General features: G+C 41.3%; 1 protein-coding gene across 1 annotated transcript; it reads left to right on the forward strand.

The window, feature by feature from the left end:
• Window positions 1–4,137: 4,137 nt before the first annotated feature.
• Window positions 4,138–11,229, forward strand: ldah (lipid droplet associated hydrolase). Its single transcript, XM_062397544.1, has 7 exons — window positions 4,138–4,223; window positions 5,564–5,735; window positions 6,588–6,722; window positions 7,663–7,832; window positions 8,017–8,257; window positions 10,325–10,407; window positions 10,485–11,229. The coding sequence occupies exons 2-7, from the start codon at window positions 5,597–5,599 to the stop codon at window positions 10,671–10,673; spliced, it is 957 nt and encodes a 318-aa protein (XP_062253528.1). The 5' UTR covers window positions 4,138–4,223; window positions 5,564–5,596; the 3' UTR covers window positions 10,674–11,229.
• The last annotated feature ends 12,503 nt before the right edge of the window (window positions 11,230–23,732 follow it).

The raw sequence follows: 23,732 nt of genomic DNA on the forward strand, positions 1-23,732 counted from the left end.
TCCTGATTTACTCCGCAAGTAGCAAAGGTATCTGTCTTAAAGACAGAGGTGAAACATTTAACCAACTATATGAAATGTGTACATCACTCATTCGGGGAAAAGGTTCAAGTTCAAGTAAATCAATCAATTAATATAACTTTATTTATATGGCACCCTCATTACAAATTGTCTCAAATTGACACAAAATGCCTCAGATAAAAAAAAAAAGTACATACTCATACACACAAAACAGTGGCTCAATAGATCACTCAGAGAATAAAACAGGAACTGAGCAAAGCTGTCCCACTTTGCATCCCACGGACCATATTACCTCTGTGGGTCTTTATATGTATAATACCTACCAGTCAATTAGAGCCAAAGCAAAATACACAGAGCACAATAGTTTTTTTTGTTTTACTTCAATAGCCATGACACACAAGGGTGGATTACATATACTCAGCAAGGGGCAATGGTCAATTGTCCCAGTCCTCCAATTGACCCCAAAAGCTCCATTTCCACTCCATTTATCTGAGAGCTTAAGTTACTGACGACTATTCAGATTAAGATATTTGCTAACAAATAGTTAAAAATATGATTCGTAAACCTTTACATAAGGGTTAGTTAATTGAACAATTACTGTTTTTTAAAAGAAAAAACATGATGGGGAAAAGCTTTTAATAAACCTGAGCTCTTTCTGAACTCCTGTGATGAAATTATGATATTGTACATAGTTTGTGTAAAACAAACATAAGAAAGACAATTCTATGGGTTTGTGTTTGTTTCTCCCAGGACATGTAGGAGATCATCCACTCTATCTGTTTGTAATCAAATAAGATCAGATCTATATCAGATCATATAGCTCGACAAGGTTGATTGCAAGACTTAATGCTTGCTTTATGAGTAAAAAGGAAAATTATAGTTAGTTTGGAAAAGGTATTACTGCATTCTCTGTATTCTACTTGTTTTACCACCCAACATCATCATGAGCCACTGGGAATAAAAACAATGCAGTTGTATGAACTGAAGTATAAAACCCTTTATAGTATAGAGTTATTTGTCCTTGTCAGGTGTGGACAATCATCACTGGGATGGGACCATGACTATGCCCAGATGAAACAATGGATTTGCTGTACATTATGTCTACACCTCACATTAAAAACAATGGGCCTTGTCCCACATCCAGTGACACAAAGAGAATGAGAGAAGACCAAAGAGCTCCTTATGGACTTCAGGAAGAAAGGTGGCTAACACAACCCCATCCATATCAATGGGACGGAGGCTTAGCGTTTTGCAAGCTTCAAGTTCCTGGGTGTCCACATCTCTGAGGACCTCTCTTGGACCCTCAACCCCTCAACCGTGGTCAAGAAGGCACAGCAGTGTCTCTTCTTCCTGAGGAGACTGAAGAAAGCCCATCTGTCTCCTCAGATTCTGGTAAGTTTCTACCACTGCACCATCGAGAGCATCTTTACCAACTGCATCTCAGTGTGGTATTGCAACTGCTCAGTTGCGGACCAGAAAACACTGCAGAGGGTGGTGAAAACTGCCCAACTCATCACCGGTTCCTCACTTCCCACTATTGAGGTTGTGCAGAGCAAGAGATCTCTGCGGATGGCGCGCAGCATCGTCAAGGACCGCTCACACCCCAGCCACAGACTGTTTGTCCTCCTTCCTTCTGGGAGGCGCTACAGGGTCCTCCATTCCCGGACCAGCAGGTTCAGGAACAGCTTCATCCCTGCAGCTGTCATCCTGCTGAACTCTGCACCACAGTGATACACACCTGCTCCAGTGACAGTACTTCCCCCCTCCACCCTGGCTTGGACTGCCATACACCCACCTCCAGCCACTGAACATTTTAATAAGTCTGTTATATTTTACTACTGTATTATCCCACCTATAGTGTATTCATATTTATATATATTTATATATTAAGATATTTATCTTCCTCACTTCCACTCTACATATTCACATACTTTGCACTTTTACTGTTTTTTTCTACACTTGGTTAGATGCTAAACTGCATTTCGTTTTCTAAGTACTTGTACTCTGTGCAATGACAATAAAGTTGAATCTTATCTCATCTTATAACTTGTGACTATCAGCCATTTTAGTTGGCATTAATTCTCAAGGTGGAAAACACTGATGTCTGATGAATTATATTTTGGTGTGAAAATATTTTCATTTAGTTTCTATTTTTAGTAAGCAATAAATGCAGTCTTTCAACGGGACATCCCAAAACTCTAAACACACCTCACTGAGCCAGAGTGTAAGGCTAGGTGGCAAGTTATCAATTGCTTGAGTAAATACTGAGCCTTTAAAAAAATGACACTGCTGCGTGCGACCCCCAATTTTTTAATTAGAGCTGAGATTTACAACACAGTCAAATAGGAATGAGAGACAGATTTTCAAGAATTATGTTTACATTACATGTCATTTAGCTGACGCTTTTGTCTAAAGCGACTTACATTTTTAGTACACTCAACATTTATGAGGGGCCATTTAGGGGTTCAGTGTCTTGCCAAGGACACTTAGGCATGCGGATGGGAAAGAGTAGGATTCGAACCGACAACCTTCTTGTTGCAGAGCACCCGCTCTATCCCCTAGGCCATGCTCTCCCAGGAGTTACCAGGATTATCATGAAAAAAGTTATGATTTATCCTTTAATGTGTCAAAGAATATGTCTCTAACAAACAGTAATGAAAATGCTCAACTTCACATGAACCAAACCAATACATTATATACTAAAAAAAAATGAATATGAACTTCCAAATCTCTAGTGACGTTTATTGTGATTTAAAAAAAAATCCTTTTGGGGGTTATCACCACCTTGGGGCAGTATCCCATTTGTTTAAACATAATGTTTTCTCTCAGTTCCTCTAATCCTTGTCCATCTTTGTCACGGCCTTTTGCACCAGCAGAAGTTCACCATCTCATCGGACTCCCTTCAAACAGAAACCAGTCTCTGCTGCACAGGATGAGTTTAAAGTTGTTTTCACTAAAGGTCTATTAAGTAGGTCATGAGATTAACACCTCTCTCATCTTGTCATCCTCCCATATTGGAGGATAAATTCAATTAGACTCAGGGTAACTGATGGTTAGAAAGGGTCACACCAGCTGGAGGGTTGACACTGAAGAGGAAGACATGTATTGTGAAAATATGTTTAATTTATTTTGTAACAATGTACTTATTAAAGTTGGTCACTGATGTCCAGTCATCTCTTACATTGCTCAGACTTAACCGTGTGCTGAGACTAAAGACAAACTTGTGGATTGGTTACTTGCTCATGCTGATATATAAATTGGATGACCGTCTACTTTATTCATTATTATTATTGTTATTTATCTTTTTTTCATGAATGTAACGACTTTTTTCAATAGCCTCCTACTCTTGTGACCAAGTGATTCTAACTCATGCCGCCACATGGCCCAACAGGACACACCCATTATCATTTGACATCAGTTGTTTGCATATTTATTAACGATATTTTAATTGAAACATTTTTTAGATGTATTCACAAATGTTTTTATATAGAATACAACATTTTGTTCAAACAGATTCCATGTTATGTAGAAATAGTAAAACATTGACTATTATCAGTTTGTCTCTTTATTAATATATACGTTGCGAAGAGATCATGATAAGTCAGTTAATTCCGTTTTTTCTTGTAGAATAACACATCATATTTATGTCTTATTTTGACAAGATAAGATTCCTATTAGTATCTTCCCTTGTCTTTGTGATCTTACAATTCCAGTATATCTTATTTACCTCAGAATCAGTAGTGTTAAAACAATGCAAGTCACTCAAGTATTTGTCCTTCTTTTTGGAATTGCAACTAAATAAATGTGCGAGTAGTAAAAAATAAAAGTGTTTGACGTATGAATATATATAGATCAGGCCTTTTATGACAGATATCAGAGGTAAACACCATGACGTTTATGGATAACATTTTTTTAATTGTCTATCTATCTATCTATCTATCTATCTATCTATCTATCTATCTATCTATCTATCTATCTATCTATTCATCTATCTGTCTTTCTTTGTCTGTTTTTAATTTTGCCAGTAATGTGGCTGAATGTTGCTTGGAAACTACCCCTTTAAGAAACAAATTTAAAAAGCTTGTCAGAGTGGGAGGTCCACTAGCTCACCAATCAGAATCCAGCACTGTGAGAGACAGGAAGTCCTCATACACGGATCCAACCGGAGACACCTATCATTGAGGGTTTCTCCGCAATATTTAGAGGTAAAACATTTATTATCAAATATTACACATGTCAGACAGTGACAGCAAAACAGCTACTTGGATTTGCCCTAGCGTCGTTCAGTATATTGTAATTAACTCATTTAAATTACTGTCAGTTTTACTGTTAGACCAAACTGTATTTAAAATATCATCAATTTAACACAGTAATAAACTGGTAGAAGGAAATAGTAGAGGTACACCTCAGCCACCTCAGTATATTTTACTGAAAAATCGTTTTGTAATTTGGTGCCAATGAATGAGCAGAAGGGATATCCGTTATCTTGAAATACCAACTTTATTGAGGTCATTTGTTAGCCTTCTGGTGTGGTCCTAGAATTACTTGAATACATTGCCAAGAGGAGCCCGTAAACGCACCACTCCCTTTTTATGTTATTTATCATTTAATCGGCTTTCATAATCACACACACACATACGCACACACAAACAAAAACACGCACTTAAAGCGTCACACACTGAAAAATAATCATTTCAATGATTAATTCATACATGAAAAAGATTTTAAGAAAAAAAAAAACATCAACCATATCAGCCATCAGTTTAACAAGAATAAATGTGCGTGTGGATGTATGTGTGTAAGAATTATTTAAATGGGAAATAATTGTATTGCTTTGCTGTAGCCATACAACACAAAGTAGTTTTGTTTGGGATGTTCTTTGTGATGTAATTGAAGAACTGTGGCTTTTCTCTCTGAGAGGAGAATTATTTATCCGATAAAGGGAAGTAATTACTTCCTTTATATCTCATATTAGCTGCCGTAGAGGAGTTCACTTCGATGTACAGGTGTACCCACTCTTCATCACTAAAACCACTATAGCTCTCTTCCCTGTCGGTTTATTTTCAAGGGGAAAAAGCATAACTGGGATTTTTAGACAGTAACCCTTAATAACGAGAGGTTCCAATAATAAAAATGGACAAAGAATTAAAATCATTTCACTCTACAGTCTTATAGTTAAACTATATCAGCATCAAACTGAGTAGAAAAAAAGGAAGAATTGAGAAAAACAAACAATGGAGAGAAAAATCTACATTAAGGCCTATTATTCATACACATGACAGGCAGTCAGTTATCAACATATAGTCCACTGGGGTCAAGTCTTGTCAGTTGCACCTCAGTCCAAAAGTCAGTTTTTAAACCCTGACAAATGCATCACCTTTTAAAACTGCTGGCAATTACTACACAACTACACAATAACAACAGGACCTCTTTATTAGATCTGATGCAATGTATATTTACCATGTAAGTGATGATTGAAGCTCCTGAAAAGTGCATTAACACGTGACTTTTAAAGTTAACTGATCAGATGTCCTTTGGCTTTCAGATTTTCCCCTTCTTTGTATTCCAAGCTGATGAGATGGAAAACATGGTGACAGACAGCAGGGATCAACCACAGACAGAATTCATCTACTGCTGTGGAGCTAACACGGAGGTCCTTAAATTTGGCTCCCGTCAGTTAAATTCAGGTCACAAACTCCTATTTCTTGTCATTCCAGGTGAGTAAGACCAACACTTTGTGTTAATGATCATATAATTTGCCTCATTTTGACCAGTTGTTTGCTAACAGTTAAAACAACGGGTCATTCATCCACTATGCCATAACACTATGTTTTTATGAATCACTCAATAAAAAATGTATTTGTATAGCACCTAACATACAGGTTAGTACAGCTAAAAGTTCCTTGTAATCGAGTGATGTACATACAATAGTTAAAACAAATACAAATACTGACAAAGATATACCATTAAAGATTTTAAATGATAAAAGTAGATTATGCGTATGATTAATTAGCTTTGAAAATGTGTCCGATAGAGTTACTGCCATTGATAGATTTGAACTATCAGTACTGAAGGTGCATGTTTCTGTTTTCATTTCTAAAACCAGATAATCATAACTCTCAGAATGTATTAGAATTACATGAATGCGTGCACTCTGTTGTGTTTTTGTGTAATACTGCATCACTGAGCACCTGCAGCTTCATAACAGAGATCCAGAGGTGTGCATTGGTAATGACATGTATTTGTTATCAGTTTCCATTGAGAATAAACTTTCACATTTAAGAACACTTAGGTTTAATAGGTTTAAATAAGCCAAAGGTTTTTGAGGTCATTTGTTAATCTGTTAAGATTAGCAACTTTTAAATTGACCATTGCATGGAAATGTTATTTGTAAGATGCATTTTTGAGGTTTTTCGAAAATATAGGTGAGAGAGTGAATGGGAGAATTTGAACGAAATGTAACAACATGACGCTAACAACCAATAACATTTATATTTATTGAGTATCTCAAGGAATTAATCACATCTTTCACAGTAAAATATACAGTTATGTTTTCCTCTTCCATACAGGAAATCCTGGCATTGTGGGCTACTACAAAACCTTCATGCTAACACTTCATAGCATGTTTGGGTACCACCACCCAGTGTGGGCTGTAAGTCATGCAGGTCACTGTGTACCTCCAGACTCCATGGACATGGTAGAAGGTATTGATTCCTTTAAAGTTTACACACTGATTTAACCAATTATATTTGATGAAGAGAGGGAGAGAGAGGGTGGGGGAGGTATTAAGGAGTAATTTGTGGGCAGAGTATATTGGCCCTGTTTTTTTCCTGTATTTAATATGCCAACTAGACTCCAACCAATATAAGCTGCTTTCAGACATGCACCAAACTCTGGATAATCTCTTGACATTTATCAGATGAGCTGTATTTGAGAACGCAAATGTCTGAGTGAGAGATCCCAGACTTTCTTTGGAGTTTCTTCTGCCAGTGCCCTAGTAAAAACGTTTATAATGTCTGAATGAACCCATGTTAGAAAACAGCAGGAGATAATCCAGTGGATTGACTGCAAGCAAGGGGGCACAAGGGGGACATTTCTAAAACACAATAGATACAATACTGAAAAAGACAATAATAATACAAATATCTCAGGTTGAAAAAGAGCAAAGATACATGTACCAGACACCGACAAAGATATCAACTTGGAATAAACAATGAGGTGCCAGGGATTTTGGTGGTAGGGGATCACAAAACATGCAATCTCTGTAGCAGAGTTGATACGTTAATTGATACTCTTTACCTGAATGCTCCAGATACTTTTAAGTTGTAGGTAAAACATCTGAGCAGAGAATCCACTGCTGCGTTTATCATGTGTGAAAGGCAAACTCCGGTGAAAGTCCGGACCCCATTGAGCAGACATTCCCCAGAGTTCATGTCTGAAAACAGCTAAAGAGAGAAATGTATCACTCTGAATTACTCTTTTAGAGCAGAATCTCTGGACTCTGGAAATCTCTGGAAAAATAACTATTGATTCTCTAAAAATAAATGTACTTCAACACTGATATGCACTAATTGTACTAAAAGTGCCCGATAAGTCCAGGCATAAAGACACCACATGCCCATATTTTGTCTTTGTTTTGAACAGATGCTTCCTTGGCAGCAGAGCAGGATGTGTTTGGTCTGAATGGACAGATTGAACACAAGCTGGCCTTCCTCAAGAAACATGTTCCTAGAGAGACTAGCCTGGTCCTAGTTGGGCACTCCATCGGCTGCTACATTATTCTAGAAATGATGAAGAGAGACCCTGAACTCAAGGTTAATAACTGTTCATCACCAAGTCAGTAAGATTATGCTGCTGAAACACCCATCTTTCTTAAAAGGAAGAAAAAAATCACATGAAAAACTCCCTCTCTATTCAGGGAGTTTCCATCATTAACAATTTCTGGTCTCAGAGTGACTCTTTTACCATCTACGATTTTCCTTCTTTTATTTGATACAGGTTCTGAAGGCTGTCATGCTGTTTCCAACCATTGAGCGGATGGTTGAGACCCCTCAGGGGAAGGTCATGACCCCTGTACTGTGTCATATGCGTTATGTGGCCTACCTGCCAGTCTTCCTGCTCTCTTTGCTGCCTGACAGCCTGAAAGGCAGCCTGATCAAACTGGTGTTTGGTGGCATTCGCTCTCTGGACCTCAGTGTAGTCCGACCGACTCTAGGTCTGCTCAGTGGTGACTGTGCAGGTTGGTTAAGCTTTGATTTTGCCCTTTTATTTGTACGATCCAAATGTTTTTGTCAAAGTGTGTGTGCGAGATTGTGTGTGATTGTGTGTGAGAGATTGTGTGTGATTGTGTGTGAGAGATTGTGTGAGAGATATTGTGTGATTGTGTTTGTGAGATTGTGTGTGATTGTGTGAGATTGTGTGTGTGTGTGTGAGTATACTCCAAAAGAAAAATAAGGTTGGGGTGACCCATTTCCCAGGATACCTATGCAAATAATGGAGAAACAATCTGAAGCTTATATTGATTGGAAATATATTACCCATCATATTATGTCACATGATAAGTGACATCATGAAGAAAGACATCAAGCGTTGTTGAAAAAATGCATTTATTTTAGGTACCTTTGCATTTTGTAGGACTAAAGACACAATCTGAATCTTATATAGACCGAAGAATCATTCATGGTAATATGGTAGGAATGATGTCATCATCACATCAGTATCAAGTTACAAAATCACATAATGTGGTATTATAATGCATTCACTTTGTTTACTTCAATTTTCATGTCGTACACTTTTCATTTACTTGAAACCAATTTATTCTCCCTCCAGGAGAAAAACACCAAAGACTAATAATGCTGTGGTTTTACAGTGACAGTTTTAAGTTATGGTGTCATTATTTTAAGGTGTAACATTATTGTAGATTATGAACAGATGGAGCTGCAACATGTACAAAAACAATGACACACAAAAATATATACATATCTTACCTTTTGGGTCAAACCGTTTTTGTTGCTCTTAATGGGACTTAAGTTTCTTCTTTCAAAAGACATACCATCAGAAGAAAAGTGGCTTGAAAACAGGGATTAACTTACTCTACACAGCCTTTTTTTTACGTTACTCTTTCAAATGTGGGGTCTTCCTGGGTCTTCCTCCATGGAGCCGACTTTAAGTAAGAAAGTGGTTCTCAACTGGTCTGGCTTCGGGACCCACCATCACCCCTTAATGACAAACCACGACCCAAATTGAGGATCATTTTCAACTTCTCAAATTTGTTTAATGAAAAGATGGTGCAGTTTGAATCTGAGAGAGTAGAGAATACCACAGTATTTCAATACAAAAAAACATGTTTCATGATAAACCAAAACGACCAGCAGGTGGCGATGCTAGAGAGGGAAATATTCCCTTTTACACTCTATTAGCTGCATTTTTTACATTACATTACATTACATGTCATTTAGCTGACGCTTTTATCCAAAGCGACTTACATTTTTAGAACACTCATCATTTTATGAGGGGCCATCTAGGGGTTCAGTATCGTGCCAAGGACACTTAGGCATGCAGATGGATAGAGTGGGATTCGAACCGGCAACCTTATTGTTGCTGAGCACCCGCTCTATCCCCTAGGCCACGCTCTCCCCATTTTAATTAAAAACCAAACCGTGTCTCTTAAGGACACAAAGTTATACATCATACATAACAATTCCGTAACTTCAGCCTTTTTTAACAGACTCAACAGTGCTTTCATGCACAAACATGATATAAAAAAGTCCAACTACTGAGAAGTAGTTTCAAAAAGACTCAAATTATGTAGCTTTAGCTGAGAATACTCACTCACTGAATCTGTGACAACCAAATAAACTGATCCTATTCACACTCCTTCACAAATACTTTTAAGGGGTGTGAATAGTGCGTTTCCTTATCCCTTTATTTATGTTAGCAATTTATCACTGCTGAATATAATAATACATATAGTAATATATAATGTTTTTTTTCAACAATGCAGATATTAGCACACTTTTAACAAGACCAACGTGAAACTCACAGCCTACAAACACCCGGTTAGGCTCCTCGTCAATTAACCAAATGACTGAATGTGTATAAAGTATTTTAAAGCTAGCTTGTACAGACAGCTGGATACTGTTATAAATGTTGAGTTATTTGATCAGAACACAAAAAAAACTAATTTGCTTGTTTCATACCTGACCCCCAAGTCTCTTGTTCAACTTTGAATGTGTCTGTTGATCATGAAATGAATAACCTGAATCAAAGCAACAACTAAACTAATGTAATTATCTTTCTTTTGCAGCCAATGCTATGTACATGGGTGGTCAGGAAATGAAGAAAGTTCTTGAAAGAGACAACATAACGATCAAGAAAAATCTTGAAAAGGTAAGAAAATAAACATGATTAACATGTGTTAATGGTTCAAAGTTGTATAGTAAACAACATATCTATTGTATTTTCAGCTTATATTTTATTATGGAGCCACAGACCACTGGTGCCCTGTGCAGTATTATCTCGACATCAAGCAGGACTTCCCACATGGAGATATAAGACTGTGTGAAAAAGGGTTCCGTCATGCCTTTGTCCTGGATGCAGGAAGAGACGTCGCCAAAATGGTGGCAGAATGGATCCGTGGAGATTTAAGGACATGAGCGCTTTCATTTATTGACATGCTCATGACAGTGACGATATTCTTTTAAATAATAGAGAAACAATAATGATTGAATATACGTTTCGTTCGGAATAAATACAATATTCACTTTAATATATATTATATTTGTATAGGCCTAATGATGTAAGTTGATATGGAATTGGATAGAAAAGAAAAAAAAACTAAAATCTGACAGCTGATTTAAATTGGTGGCTCTGTGTAGAACTTTTGATTACAGAAATCATAGCAAAATATATTGCCTACCAAATTTATTAAAACACTATTGTGTTGTATTCATATCAGCCTCCAAAGATAAAGTAAGAAACCATCAACGTTCCAAACTCCCCGTTCCACCTGACCAGCCCCCTCTTCCTCGCTCGGGTCCGCAGACCGCACGGCAGACACCGCGTTGGGGGAAAACGCGGCGAGCGCCCTGTTCCTGGTCCAACCCTCCGGAGGAACCTCCCAGGAAGCAGGGGAGGAGATTCTGACATTTTGGGGGGGATTCGTGTGTTTTGAAAATGGAAAATTTTCGAATAAAACAGTCTTCTTCTGAGTCAGCTAGCTCCGTTGTCACTGTTTCACACACATCCCCCACACCGTGTGAACTGCCCGTTGATACACGGCACAGCCTCAACACATTAAGTCAGTACATCTCCTCTGTCACAAAGACAGAGTTTTTCCCCACACCTTTTTCTGTTGACAGTAAGTGTGTCCATGAGCCATCGAGCGCCGTCTTAACGCCTCGTATGGACGACACACACACTGCATCTGTACTCAGCGTCTCCCTTCCTCCTTTCTCAAGGAGCGAGGGTTTGACTGCACATAAGAGATGCGTTCAGGAGCCTTGTAAAATAAAAGGACATCCTAAGCAGCAGTTCTCTGACATCGAGGCGTCATCCCATATCTATGGTCATCCCCGTGTCAGCGTCTGACCGCAAGTGCAGTTGAGAGCCTGTGTGCTCCGGGGGCTTCTGATCACCCCTTTCGCTGTGAGCCCCCCATGGGTTGTTCCGGAGAGTCCTCCGATGCGAACAACGGCGGCCAGGGCTCTAGCTTGGCTCGTCACCATGACAACCACAGAGCACCAAGCAAGTGCACGCCCCCTCTCGGAGCATACTCAGAGTGGCAGCGCGTATGTTTGATGGACAAATGGATGGACAGGATTGTGAGCCGAGGTTACACTCTGCAGTTTGCTCCCCCCCCCCCCCCCGGCGCTGGAGCCGTTACGCAGGACAGGGATGAGAGTGCTTTTCTACCTGGACGACCTGCTATTATTAGCTCGCTCCAGGGAGGAAGCTGCGTTACAGACACAAACACTGGTGTGTCATTTGTCGAGTCTGGGCTTCACGATAAACTGGAAGAAAAGCTCCGCGCTCCCCGCCCAATTCGTGACGTATCTGGGGGTGGAGCTAGACTCCGTCAGTATGAGAGCGCGGCTCTCACAGCAGAGAATGGAGGCTTTGACAGCTCTTCTCCGCCGCGTCACGCCCCCCAATGTTGTGACAGCTCTCTCTGTCATGCGCCTGCTGGGCATGATGTCAGCAGGTCACGTGGTAGTGCCCCTGGGCCTGTTACACATGAGACGTCTGCAGAGATGGTTCATTCGTCTGCACGTCGATCCTGTGCGTCAGCGAAGACGCATGGTGGCCGTTCCTCCCTCAGTGAACGCAGATCTAATCCACTGGAAGAATCCCCGCACACTGTCAGCGGGAGTGCCGCTGGGCAGAGCTGCATCACACATTTCAGTGTTCACAGACGCATCTCTCTCGGGATGGGGGGGAACGTGTCTGTCACAAGTGGTGGGAGGACAGTGGCCAGCTCACATGTCTCTCCACATAAACGCGCTGGAGCTCCTCACTGTGTGGAAAGTACTCCGGCATTTTGCGTCACTGCTGCGGGATCAACACATCCTGATCCGCACAGACAACAAGGCGACAGCAGCCTACATAAATCGCCAAGGAGGAGTGCGCTCCGCGCAGCTGCTCAACATGGCGAGGCGGCTGCTGCTGTGGACACACACACACTTTCTCTCAGTCAGGGCAGTGTATATTCCGGGTGTTTTGAACACGGGAGCGGACATCATGTCGAGGGGAGGTCCTCGACACGGGGATTGGAGCCTTCATCCCGAACTGGTGATTCAGATTTGGAACAGGTTCGGCAAAGCAGAGGTGGATCTGTTCTACTCTGTATTTGCTGGACCGTTACAGTGCGTAACTTTTGTCTGCCACGTCTTACAGCAGTAGTTTTTTCCTGACCATTCCATCATGGAATATATTCATATTCCGTTACGACGTCTGGAATGGTTGATGGTTATTAGGCAGATGTGTTTATGCTTGTGGTACTGTACAGACCCAGTGAGGCATGGACTACATCGAGCTTCGCCTTTAACCCACTAGCGATAGCCTTAAAGGGCGAAGCCTATACGATATAGAACGTTAGTTACGTATTGTAACTCTAGATTCTATGAGTATAGGCGCAGCCCTTTAAGTTTTGGGCCTCACTGGTTTTCCTCTATGGCTGAAGAAAAGCTATTAGTAGGGAGGCGAGCGGCTGGTCTCGGTGAGGCCCACCGTTGGTGGGCGTGGACTAAAGTTTATGACCACATAAATGTTTTGACCACTGAAGTTTACTCTTGTTCCCCAGAGGAGCGTGACTCTGGATCAATTCAACCAGAAGCTACTCTTGTTTTCTGAGCTTTCGACCACTTCTCAGGGTCTTCTTCACTGAACTCAAAGAACTTTGGCCTCATCATGTGAGCTGAGGTTGAAATGTTGGTCATGAGATGACCCTTGGTCCAGTTCCGTTAACTGATGAACATCCTGAGGTGAAATTGACAGCTGAAAAAAGCTGATAGTTGGACCTTTTGAAATACAATGATACATGTTTGACAAGAACACAACAAATAAACTATGAATGTCCACAATAGCTTAAGAAAGTCATTTCAAACACCATTCTTTTTTGAACAATTTAATAATTTAAACCATTATTTATTTTTTGTTATTTTCAAGGTATTACTCTGCTTGTGTCATATATACATGTATTTATATACATATATATAAATGCTTGAATGTGATCAGAAAGGTCAGCTGATGGGAAGCTGTCAGTGGTCAGTTACAAAGATAGTCAGGCTGAATAGAAAGCCAGCAAGTAAAAAGTGATATCAAGTGCTGTGTTTTATTTTAGTGTTTATTGCAATAGTGTCTACATTAACAAGATAGAGTCAATAGGTAAGTCAGTCAGTCAGGGTCCAGAATACTGCAGTTTAAAGGCTGAAATATGCTACTCCGACTCAGGTGTGTTCTTTATAGCAACAACTGTGTAGCTCTCTGATAATTTATATATGCACAAAATGTCTGTCTGTCTGTTTATATTAATGTATGTGCGTGTGTGTGTGTGTATGTGAGTGTCTGTCTATGTATTCTTGTTAATATATTTTAATTAAGATGCAAGACAGAATTTTAACAACATGAGGGTGAATTTACTTTGACAAAAAAATGTATGTTCTGGTTTCCTTGCCACTGTCTCCATGTGCTTGAGTGAAAGATGGAATGAGTAATGTTGACTACCCTTCCTTAATTTGTGATCACATTATTGCTTATCTAAATACAGTGGTGGCTCATCTTACCCCCTGGCTCGAAGTACAGAGTGGTCACCTGCGTGTGTTTCTGCACCGACCTGATGCGTAAAGCATCTGCCCTCTGCTCCACAACATCTATTCAGGGCATCAAACTGTTTGGGTGCTGCACCATGGTCCTGAAACAAGGTATGTACTTTATTTGGTAAACTTATACTCTGAAAAATTATAATTTTCCATTTTCAGGGTCGGTTTAATAATTAGCTCCAAGTTGTTAACACACCTACACAGGGCCAATGTCATGGTGGAAAAACTAGTCAGAATAGAGTTATAGAAGTTTGCATTCAAAGGAGAGCGAGTATGATTTGTAGGAAACTATTTTAAATCTTTAAATCTTTAAATCTTTAAATTTCTATTGATTTACACTTGAGCACTGGGTATAAATGACCACATGTGGACACACCCAAGCAGGACCATAGCCCATATTGGGGGAAAAAAGCAATTGTTAGCAAAATAATATGTATAGTATGTGTGTGTGTGTGTGTGTGTGTCATAGCAGTATGCATCTCCTTCACACAAAGTCTAGGATATGTTATATATTACTTGATTATATTTTATATTTTGATGGTAAATAACTGCTAAATCTTGACATTATTGAAATATATTAAATATCTTTCTATGTAACTTGACTTGCTTTAGTTAAGAACTCTGTCTCTACATATGTATTGACAGTGGTGATGAATGATGAGGAAACAGCTCTTTGTGCAAAGACGTGTGTGGCTCTTAAAAGAGCCTTTACCAGGATGGACATGTTTCATAGTGAGGACAGCTCACTTCTTCTTGGCTGCTGTCTTCTTCGCTTTGGGTTTGGCGACCTTCTTCGCGGGGGCTTTCTTGACAGCAGGGGCCTTTTCGCCACCTTCTTGTGGCTCTTGGTGGCCGTCTTTGTCGCTGCTGGTTTCCTCACCTTCTTTTGGGACTTTTTAGCAGCTGATGGGTTCTTGGTTGCCGCTGACTTGGGCTTTTTAGCCACTGGTGGGGGGGGCCCTCTCCAGGGGGGGGCGCGTTCGCTCGATGTCACAGACATTTAATTATCATGTTATGAGGGAGAGATCTCTGTCAACCTGTCAATATGTTACCTATTGATCACCCTGCTCAGGAGTTTGTTGAGCTCCCCGTCGTTCTTGACGGACAGCTACAGGTGGCAGGGGAAGAAAATAGCATGTTAAGGATTCCACCACAAAACAATGACCATTTTTTCTAAGCTCCATTTCTGCAAATCAAACCAGAAGAATATAGTAAAACAGAATCCAGCAGAATGTCAATTTGTAATCCACAACACTTTCAAGCATACATGAGGTGCTTTAAAAACTGGTCAGTATCCAATGATGCCAAATGAAAGATGAACATAGTCACACTAATAATAAATGGGTAATTTCATAACACTATCAAAAACAGTTCCAGTCAAGCATCAAGTGCTTACACTGCTGGACACTGCACTAACAATTTTTAGTAACTGCAACTTAATTACTTTTATTGCTTATTAAAAACAAAAACTGTGCATGTTTTTGACTACATTTAAAGAGTCAATTTGTATATCGAGTTTTAGACTGTTATGTAGATGTAAATGGTTTTGTATTTATATAGCTCTTTTCTAGTCTTGATGACCACTCAAAGTGCTTTACAGTACAGTTTTACATTCACCCAATAACACACACATTCATACGGTGCATTTATTTACAGCACTTTGTTATTCTATGGGGGGGCCATTCAGGGTTCAGCATCTTGCCCAAAGACACTTCTGCATTCTGATGGGTCAGACTGGGGATCTAACTGCCGACCTTCAGGTTGGAGGACGACAACTCTACCCCTCAGCCACGTGTCATTGTTGGAATTGAACCTGCCTATTGTCCTTGGGGTCAATTTCACCTCATAAAAAGTTTAAGGTCTCTAAATAAATAAATAGGTAACATAATTTTTTTGCTTAACATTTGTCTTTTACTCATTTAATGGGGACAGCTGTGTAGAAATATTTTTTTTTCATGGTATGTATATTCATCGACCTGGACCCATAGTGTTCGCATCAGTGCTCTCTTACACATATTTATAATGATTGTTTAGGACGAAATCGAGTTCAATATTACATTTACTTTCGGTTGGGGGTTATGTTTTAGATAAAAGGCTATTTAAGTAGTCAACAAATGAACAAACAATACTTGAAACGTACACCTAACCTAAGTCAAACATTTTTAAGTCTCTGGAGGGTTTTAATTGATGGGGTCAAAATGATTGATTATAATGAAAATGTACAACATTCATCACGATCACCTTTTTTTTCTTGGGAAGGGCGGGTGCCCTTTGGCTAGCTGCACCTCGCCCAAAGGACCAGATACCACCATCCGCCCGTGTTAGGAATTTAAATTCTAGCTGGTACGTGGGCCTGACTGAACTCTTAACGAATAAAGACAGGAGGGGGGAGCATGAGCAGTTTGAGCCAGATAAGGCCTTCACACAAATGATTTTTAAATAACCCTTGCTGCATAGTGTTAATAATTAATCTTTCCATTGTTCTAAATTCTAACTTCTGATTTTAAAGCATAATTCCCGTAGTTGAAGGAACTGTCCCATCTGGGGCAAAGTCAGGTTAACATTGTTTGGTTAAGTTGTATTGAATGTCTGTACAAACAGAACATATAGCAGAGGGAGCAGGAACATAATATTTTCTACTCAAGGCTAGTTTATGAAACAACATCGAACTATCAGGAGAGTCTAGCAACAGGCAGCGTAGGGTAGTATCGTAATGGAGAACGGCTTCTCGTCACTTCCTGGATTTCGTGACAAGAGATGTGGGACTACAGCTGTGGACTCTCCTCCAATATTTTAAACCAATCACATTAAATCTACTGTTATAATTATATCAAACCCCTTCTTTTCGGGGCCATTATTAACTACCTATTGCTAACTGATTTAGCCTAGGCTGTGATAATTGTCCATAGCTATGTTGTTCAACTTTCATTGCATCTTTATAAATACTAGAATTGGACCAGTCCGGCTCATCTCTTATTTAGGATAAACCAACAGGCCTGACACCTGCTGCTGCCCGGGGAGCTGGCTAAACACGTCATGTCTGAGGGCACCAAGGCCGTGACCAAGTACACCAGCTCCAAGTAAACTGCTCTACGGAGACATGACATCAAAGGAACGGCTCTTTTAAGAGCCACACACTTTCTCTATGGAGACAAACTGTTCTGACTCTAATGACTGGTTCATCAACAGTAAAACAGCCACATTAAACTAAACTGTATGTGTGGTCAATTAGATAATGGTTGAATTTATGTATTCATGCTCTGAATCATTTTAGAAACAATACGTTAAAGATATAAATGACCATGGTTTGGTTCTATGTTGGAAATAAAGTGTGAAAATATTTGAATATATATTCATAGTCAGAAAGGGGAAACTGCCTTAAACTAGAGGGAAAATCATTTCCTCACATTCCAATAATACACCAAGTAAAGTCAAGCGATCTGATTACTGCTGAAAGCAATTTAGTCAACTTTCCTAGAGTCGATTAGAAGACATCATTGAAACATTACAAACTTGAATTACCTCATTGCTTTAGACCAGGGTTTCCCAAAGTGGGGGTCCCTTGAGATGCCGCCCAAAAAACAACGACAATTTTAAAATAACTTTAAATGGAATATTAACCCATTATTTTTTAAATATATGCATAAATATGAGTTGAAATTAGAATAAAACCATGCAATAACATTTCCATCAGGGACTCTTTTTTCTTAGTTGATACATGAGGTTATACTTCACGGATTAACAGAATGAGTGAGAGGTACAAGGCCAAAAGAAAGTCCTTAATAAACAAAACAGACAATCCCATCCGAAGCTCAAATGGCATATATAGATATCTATATATCTTTATCTATATACAAAAAAAGCTATTTTTTTTAAATAGATGTCCAGAAAGCACCAATAGAACCAACCCAGTCTCATCAGAAAACGTTCAGTGGCAACGTTGGTCCACTTGGAACGACGTTACCATCTCACAATCTGGCCTCTCAGAGTGTGAGATGGTAACATTTTGTCAGCCCATTGTTTTGCATTGGCGTGTTCTCACGTCACGTGACTCACAAGCTCCCGTCTGCGGAGAGGAAAACATGGCGGATATTCCTTGTTTTCTCAGATAAAAATATAGTTTTGTAACTTAGTTTGGGCATAAAAATACATTCTGACACCATTTCTAGCGAGAAATGTGTTCTTTGCTTCCACAGTCTTCAGCCAGTTCGTGCTTATGATAAATATTTTAATAGTTATCACGAATGTTTTTATCGTTGCTATGAGGGTTGCTATGACGCTGCCATGCCAGCACGGCGCAGCGTGCTGTTTAAATCACCGTCCCTGCGTGGTGTCCTTCAGTGATCGTGAATGTTATTCACGATATATAATATTAATATTTGAGGCTAGATTACACCTCTAATGCGAAGGATCCTGCGAGACCGTTCATCCCGAAGGGGGACCGACTGCGCCACGGACGGACCTGGCGAGCGGAACTGACGTGTGGCTTTTAGTAAACATCCGGTTCTTTAACTCGGAGCTGCGTAGTAACCACCGAGCGCTGGGAAGACAAACGATGTCATCTTCCTTCTGTCAGGTGAGTAGTTTATTGTTTTTAAAGATCGTTACAATCTAGGTTTACAGTCCGAGTGCTGAGACAGCGGATGCGGAGTCCGTTGATACACACAATGCTAATCTTCAGCTAATATGCCATTGTTAGCCACATGCTACAGCCCACCGTAGCCTGTGCTACCTTGGAGGTGAATACATGGTTGTTGAAACCAGTTCAAGACGCTTAGCTCATCATTGAGGGACGCTACAATATAAATATAAACATGAATTTGATATATGAATGCTTTAGATTAATAAGGATTGTATTTCTCTACCATTACTCCAAAATATCAGATCAATTTGGATTAATGTATAGTATGCAATATGACAATAATGTTTCCATGTTATGGAGTTGCAATTCATTTTATAAAACAATTCCTATGTTCTGTTTTTTAATCAAGGACGATCCAGGTGAAGCTACAGGAGTTTCATTAACGTCAATAACTTGGACCGAACACTTTGTTTTGCTTGATGAAGAGCAGGAAGGGCAGCCTGGAGAGAAAGAGAAGCCGGGTTGAGCCCACTACCATCATCCACGTACCACGAGGAAGATGAGGGAGAGAAATGATCCTACCATTAAAGAGGTACTTTTAAGTTACATGCCAGAAACACCATTTTATATAATATGCCAAATATACATTTTTATAAAATCCCGAAAGTACGCTTGCTGACATACAAGTTAATATCACACTGAAAGAATTTTTATCAATAATGCTTCCCTGCTGTGATTGTTTAACTGGGAAAACAACTTTTTCCACAAGAAGGCAAGTCAATTTAAGGAATACATGTTCAAAGTTTTCCTCTGTTATGTATAATGATGACCCCCATCAAACATAATGTTAGCAATCTTTACACCTAATTTATTCTGATTATTTCTGTCTCCATGTGTGAATTTGCCTTCATTAGTTTCAGAAAAGAGCGATGATGTATCGGTCACGGGGCGGCAGCACGAGACTCTGCAAACTAGTCTGTAGGCAAAGTAGACGAAGGCATCAAGGTTGCGGCCTGCCATCATTGTTATTTTGCTTAAGGGACTGAATATGTATCATGTAGAAATATTAGCATTTCCCTTTGACTGAAGGTTTGATTGTAAACTGATATTGGTATGAATTCATGTTATTCTCCTCTTCACAAGAAACAAACAATCCAAATTACCTGCAGAACGCCCTTGATGGACGCTTCAGATGCATCGTCAGACTGGCGAGACAGCAAGATGCCAACTTTAATGGCAATTTATTTGTGTAACATTCTGTGACCAAATGTATAGACTTTTTGTAGATTGTAAAAAAAGAGAACCCATTTATTAAAAAAAAACTACACTAGAATTACCGCACTGCGTTGTATGACTCCGCTAACCAGCGCAGTGTCCGTCTACATATTTCTACATATTTTCTCTCGTATAAATGACACTGTGTCTCTTGACAACTGAAACCATAAGATGAGGTCAGTGTGGCCTTGACCTTTTGACTTTAACACAAATACACAGTTAGACAATCCTAACCCTAACCCTAACCGTAACAGAAATTAAGTCAAATGACAAAACTGAAACTAAGGTCCGCTGGACCGAAAGTAAAATACATGGTGCACATACGCCGCTCGCACGTAAGGGGTCATCAACCGACCAGGTGTAGTTCAGTATGTAGTGAGGAGAGTGCCCAAGGCAATTTCCTGTATGTGCAAATGTACATGGCAATAAAAATAATTCTGATTTAGAGAGAATTTAACTGTATAGCTAGCGTCACTTAAAGAATGAGCAAATGATCCGGAACCACCACCAGTTATATACATTTGAAGACATCAGGCTTTCTCAACTTTGATTCAAAAGGAATGTGTTTATGCGAGGACGGATATAGGGAGTGAAGGCAGAAGATACTCTTCCCGGTTGTTCTAGTGAGCCAAGGGAATACCTTGGAAAGCTGAAGAAGTTGCATTTCGCGGTGTACCTATAATCTCGCTACTGGAGATAGTTTGTGTATTAAACATGTTCATAGATTATTTTTATCTATTTACATTTGAATTTATGCATTTATTTTATGGGAACGATAAGTTGAATGAATCAATTTAATATATCTATTGCTTTAGGTTGTTGATCGCTCCAGAGTTTATAATTCTGTATTTAAACATCATGAAAATACTTTTGTGATCAGTATTCTACGATTTTAGGGGGCTGAATTCCCCCTAGACTGTTCTTCAGTCTTATTTTTGTCAACTATTGTTTTCACATGAACGAGTTATTTATAACTCTAGCATGCTACATATGCGAGTGCGTTTCTGTTTTGTATGTGAATAACGAAAAAAGAGGAGATGTGACCCGGCCCGGAGGAAGCCCGGGGCCCCCGTCCACAAATGTGGACGGGGTGCGCAGCCACATGGGTGGCAGCGAAGGTCAGGGGTCTCGACGGACCAGACCCGGGCGGCAGAAGCTGGCTCTGGGGATGTGGAACGTCACCTCGCTGTGGGGAAAGGAACAGGAGCTTGTGAGGGAGGTGGAGCGCTATCAGTTAGATCTGGTGGGGCTTACCTCCACGCACAGTCTCAGCTCTGGTACCGTACTCCTGGATAAGGGTTGGACTCTATTCTTCTCAGGAGTTGCCGAGGGCGTGAGGCGCCGGGCGGGTGTGGGGATACTCATAAATCCCCGGCTGAGCGCCGCGGTGTTGGAGTTTACCCCGGTAGACGAGAGGGTCGCCTCCCTGCGCCTAAGGGTTGTAGGGGGGAAAACTCTGACTGTTGTTCGTGCGTATGCACCAAACAGCAGCTCAGAGTACTCGGCCTTCTTGGAGACCCTGAATGGAGTCCTGTATGGGGCTCCAGTAGGGGACTCCGTAGTTCTGCTGGGTGACTTCAACGCCCACGTGGGCAACGATGGAGACACCTGGAGAGGCGTGGTGGGGAGGAACGGCCTCCCTGATCTAAACCCGAGCGGTCGTTTGTTATTGGACTTCTGTGCTAGTCATGGATTATCCATAACAAACACCATGTTCGAACATAAGGGTGCTCATAAGTGTACCTGGTACCAGAGTACCCTAGGCCGAAGATCAATGATCGATTTTGTGATCGTGTCATCTGATCTGAGGCCACATGTTTTGGACTCTCGGGTAAAGAGAGGGGCGGAACTGTCAACCGACCACCATCTGGTTGTGAGTTGGATCAGGGAATGGGGGAAATTTCCGGATAGACCTGGTAAGCCCAAACGAGTAGTGCGGGTGAACTGGGAACGTCTGGAGGAGGCCCCCGTCCTAGGTATCTTCAACTCACACCTCCGGCGGAGTTTTTCTGGCATTCCTGTGGAGGTTGGGGCATTGAGCCGGAGTGGGCGGTGTTCAAAGCCTCCATTGCTGAAGCTGCGGCGGCTAGCTGTGGCCTCAGGGTCTTAGGCTCCTCAAGTGGCGGTAACCCTCGGACACCGTGGTGGACACCGGTGGTCAGGGAAGCCGTCCGATTGAAGAAGGAGGCCTTCCGGGATATGATATCCTGGAGGACTCCGGACTCGGTTGCAGGGTACCGACAGGCCCGAAGGGCTGCAGCTGCTGCCATGTCGGAGGCTAAGCAGCGGGTGTGGGAGAAGTTCGGAGAGGCCATGGAGAAGGACTTTCGGTCGGCACCAAAGTGTTTCTGAGAGAGTATCCGGCACCTCAGGAGGGGGAAACGGGGAACCATCCAAGCTGTGTACAGTAAGGATGGGGCTCTGTTGACCTCAACTGAGGAGGTCGTCGGACGTTGGAAGGAACACTTTGAGGAACTCCTGAATCCGAATAACACGCCCTCTATGTTGGAATGCAGAGCTCGAGGTTGATGGTGTTTCGTCGTCAATATCCCTGGTGGAGGTCACTGAGGTAGTCAAACATCTCCGCAGTGGCAAAGCCCCAGGGATTGATGAGATCCAGCCAGAAATGCTAAAGGCTCTGGGTGTTGAGGGGCTGTCATGGTTGACACGCCTATTTAACATCGCGTGGGAGTCGGGTACAGTGCCAAAGGAGTGGCAAACCGGGGTGGTGGTTCCCCTGTTCAAAAAGGGGGACCAGAGAGTGTGTACCAATTACCGGGGTATCACACTTCTCAGCCACCCTGGTGAAGTCTACTCCAAGGTGCTGGAAAGGAGGCTTCGGCCGATCGTCGAACCTCAGATTGAAGAGGAACAATGCGGTTTTCGTCCCGGACATGGAACTACGGACCAGCTCTTCACTCTCGCAAGGATCCTGGAGGGGGCCTGGGAGTATGCCCATCTGGTCCACTTGTGTTTTGTGGATCTGGAGAAGGCGTATGACCAGGTCCCCCGGGAGAAACTGTGGGAGATGCTGCGGGAGTATGGGGTAAGGGGGTCTCTCCTCAGGGCCATCCAATCTCTGTACTCCCAGTTCGGGGTCTGAGGATCTCGTCACTGCTTTTTGCGGATGAGGTGGTCCTCATTGGATCATCGGCTTGTGACATTCAGCACTCACTGGATCGGTTGGCGGCCGAGTGTGAAGCGGCTGGGATGAGGATCAGCACCGCTAAATCTGAGGCCATGACTCTTAGCAGGAAACCGATGGATTGCTTACTCCGGGTAGGAAATGAGTTCTTAGCCCAAGTGAAGGAGTTCAAGTACCTCGGGGTCTTGTTCGCGAGTGAGGGTACTATGGAGCGTGAGATTGGCCGGAGAATCGGAGCAGCGGGGGCGGTATTACGTTCACTTTACCGCACCGTTGTAACGAAAAGAGAGCTGAGCTGCAAGGTTAAGCTCTCGATCTACCGGTCGATCTTAGTTCCTATCCTCACCTATGGTCATGAGGGCTGGGTGATGACCGAAAGGACGAGATCGCGGTA

Source organism: Platichthys flesus, chromosome 10 (genome assembly GCF_949316205.1).
Source record: "Platichthys flesus chromosome 10, fPlaFle2.1, whole genome shotgun sequence".
In the NCBI taxonomy this organism is placed as follows: Eukaryota; Metazoa; Chordata; class Actinopteri; order Pleuronectiformes; family Pleuronectidae; genus Platichthys; species Platichthys flesus.

What these genes read in the sequence shown, in the direction of transcription:
- ldah (XM_062397544.1), top strand. Translation starts at nt 5,597, where the DNA reads ATGGAAAACATGGTGACAGACAGCAGGGATCAACCACAGACAGAATTC. An exon ending in CCTATTTCTTGTCATTCCAG is followed by an intron (nt 5,736 to 6,587) that starts GTGAGTAAGACC and finishes TCTTCCATACAG; the next exon opens with GAAATCCTGGCATTGTGGGC. An exon ending in AGAGAGACCCTGAACTCAAG is followed by an intron (nt 7,833 to 8,016) that starts GTTAATAACTGT and finishes TATTTGATACAG; the next exon opens with GTTCTGAAGGCTGTCATGCT.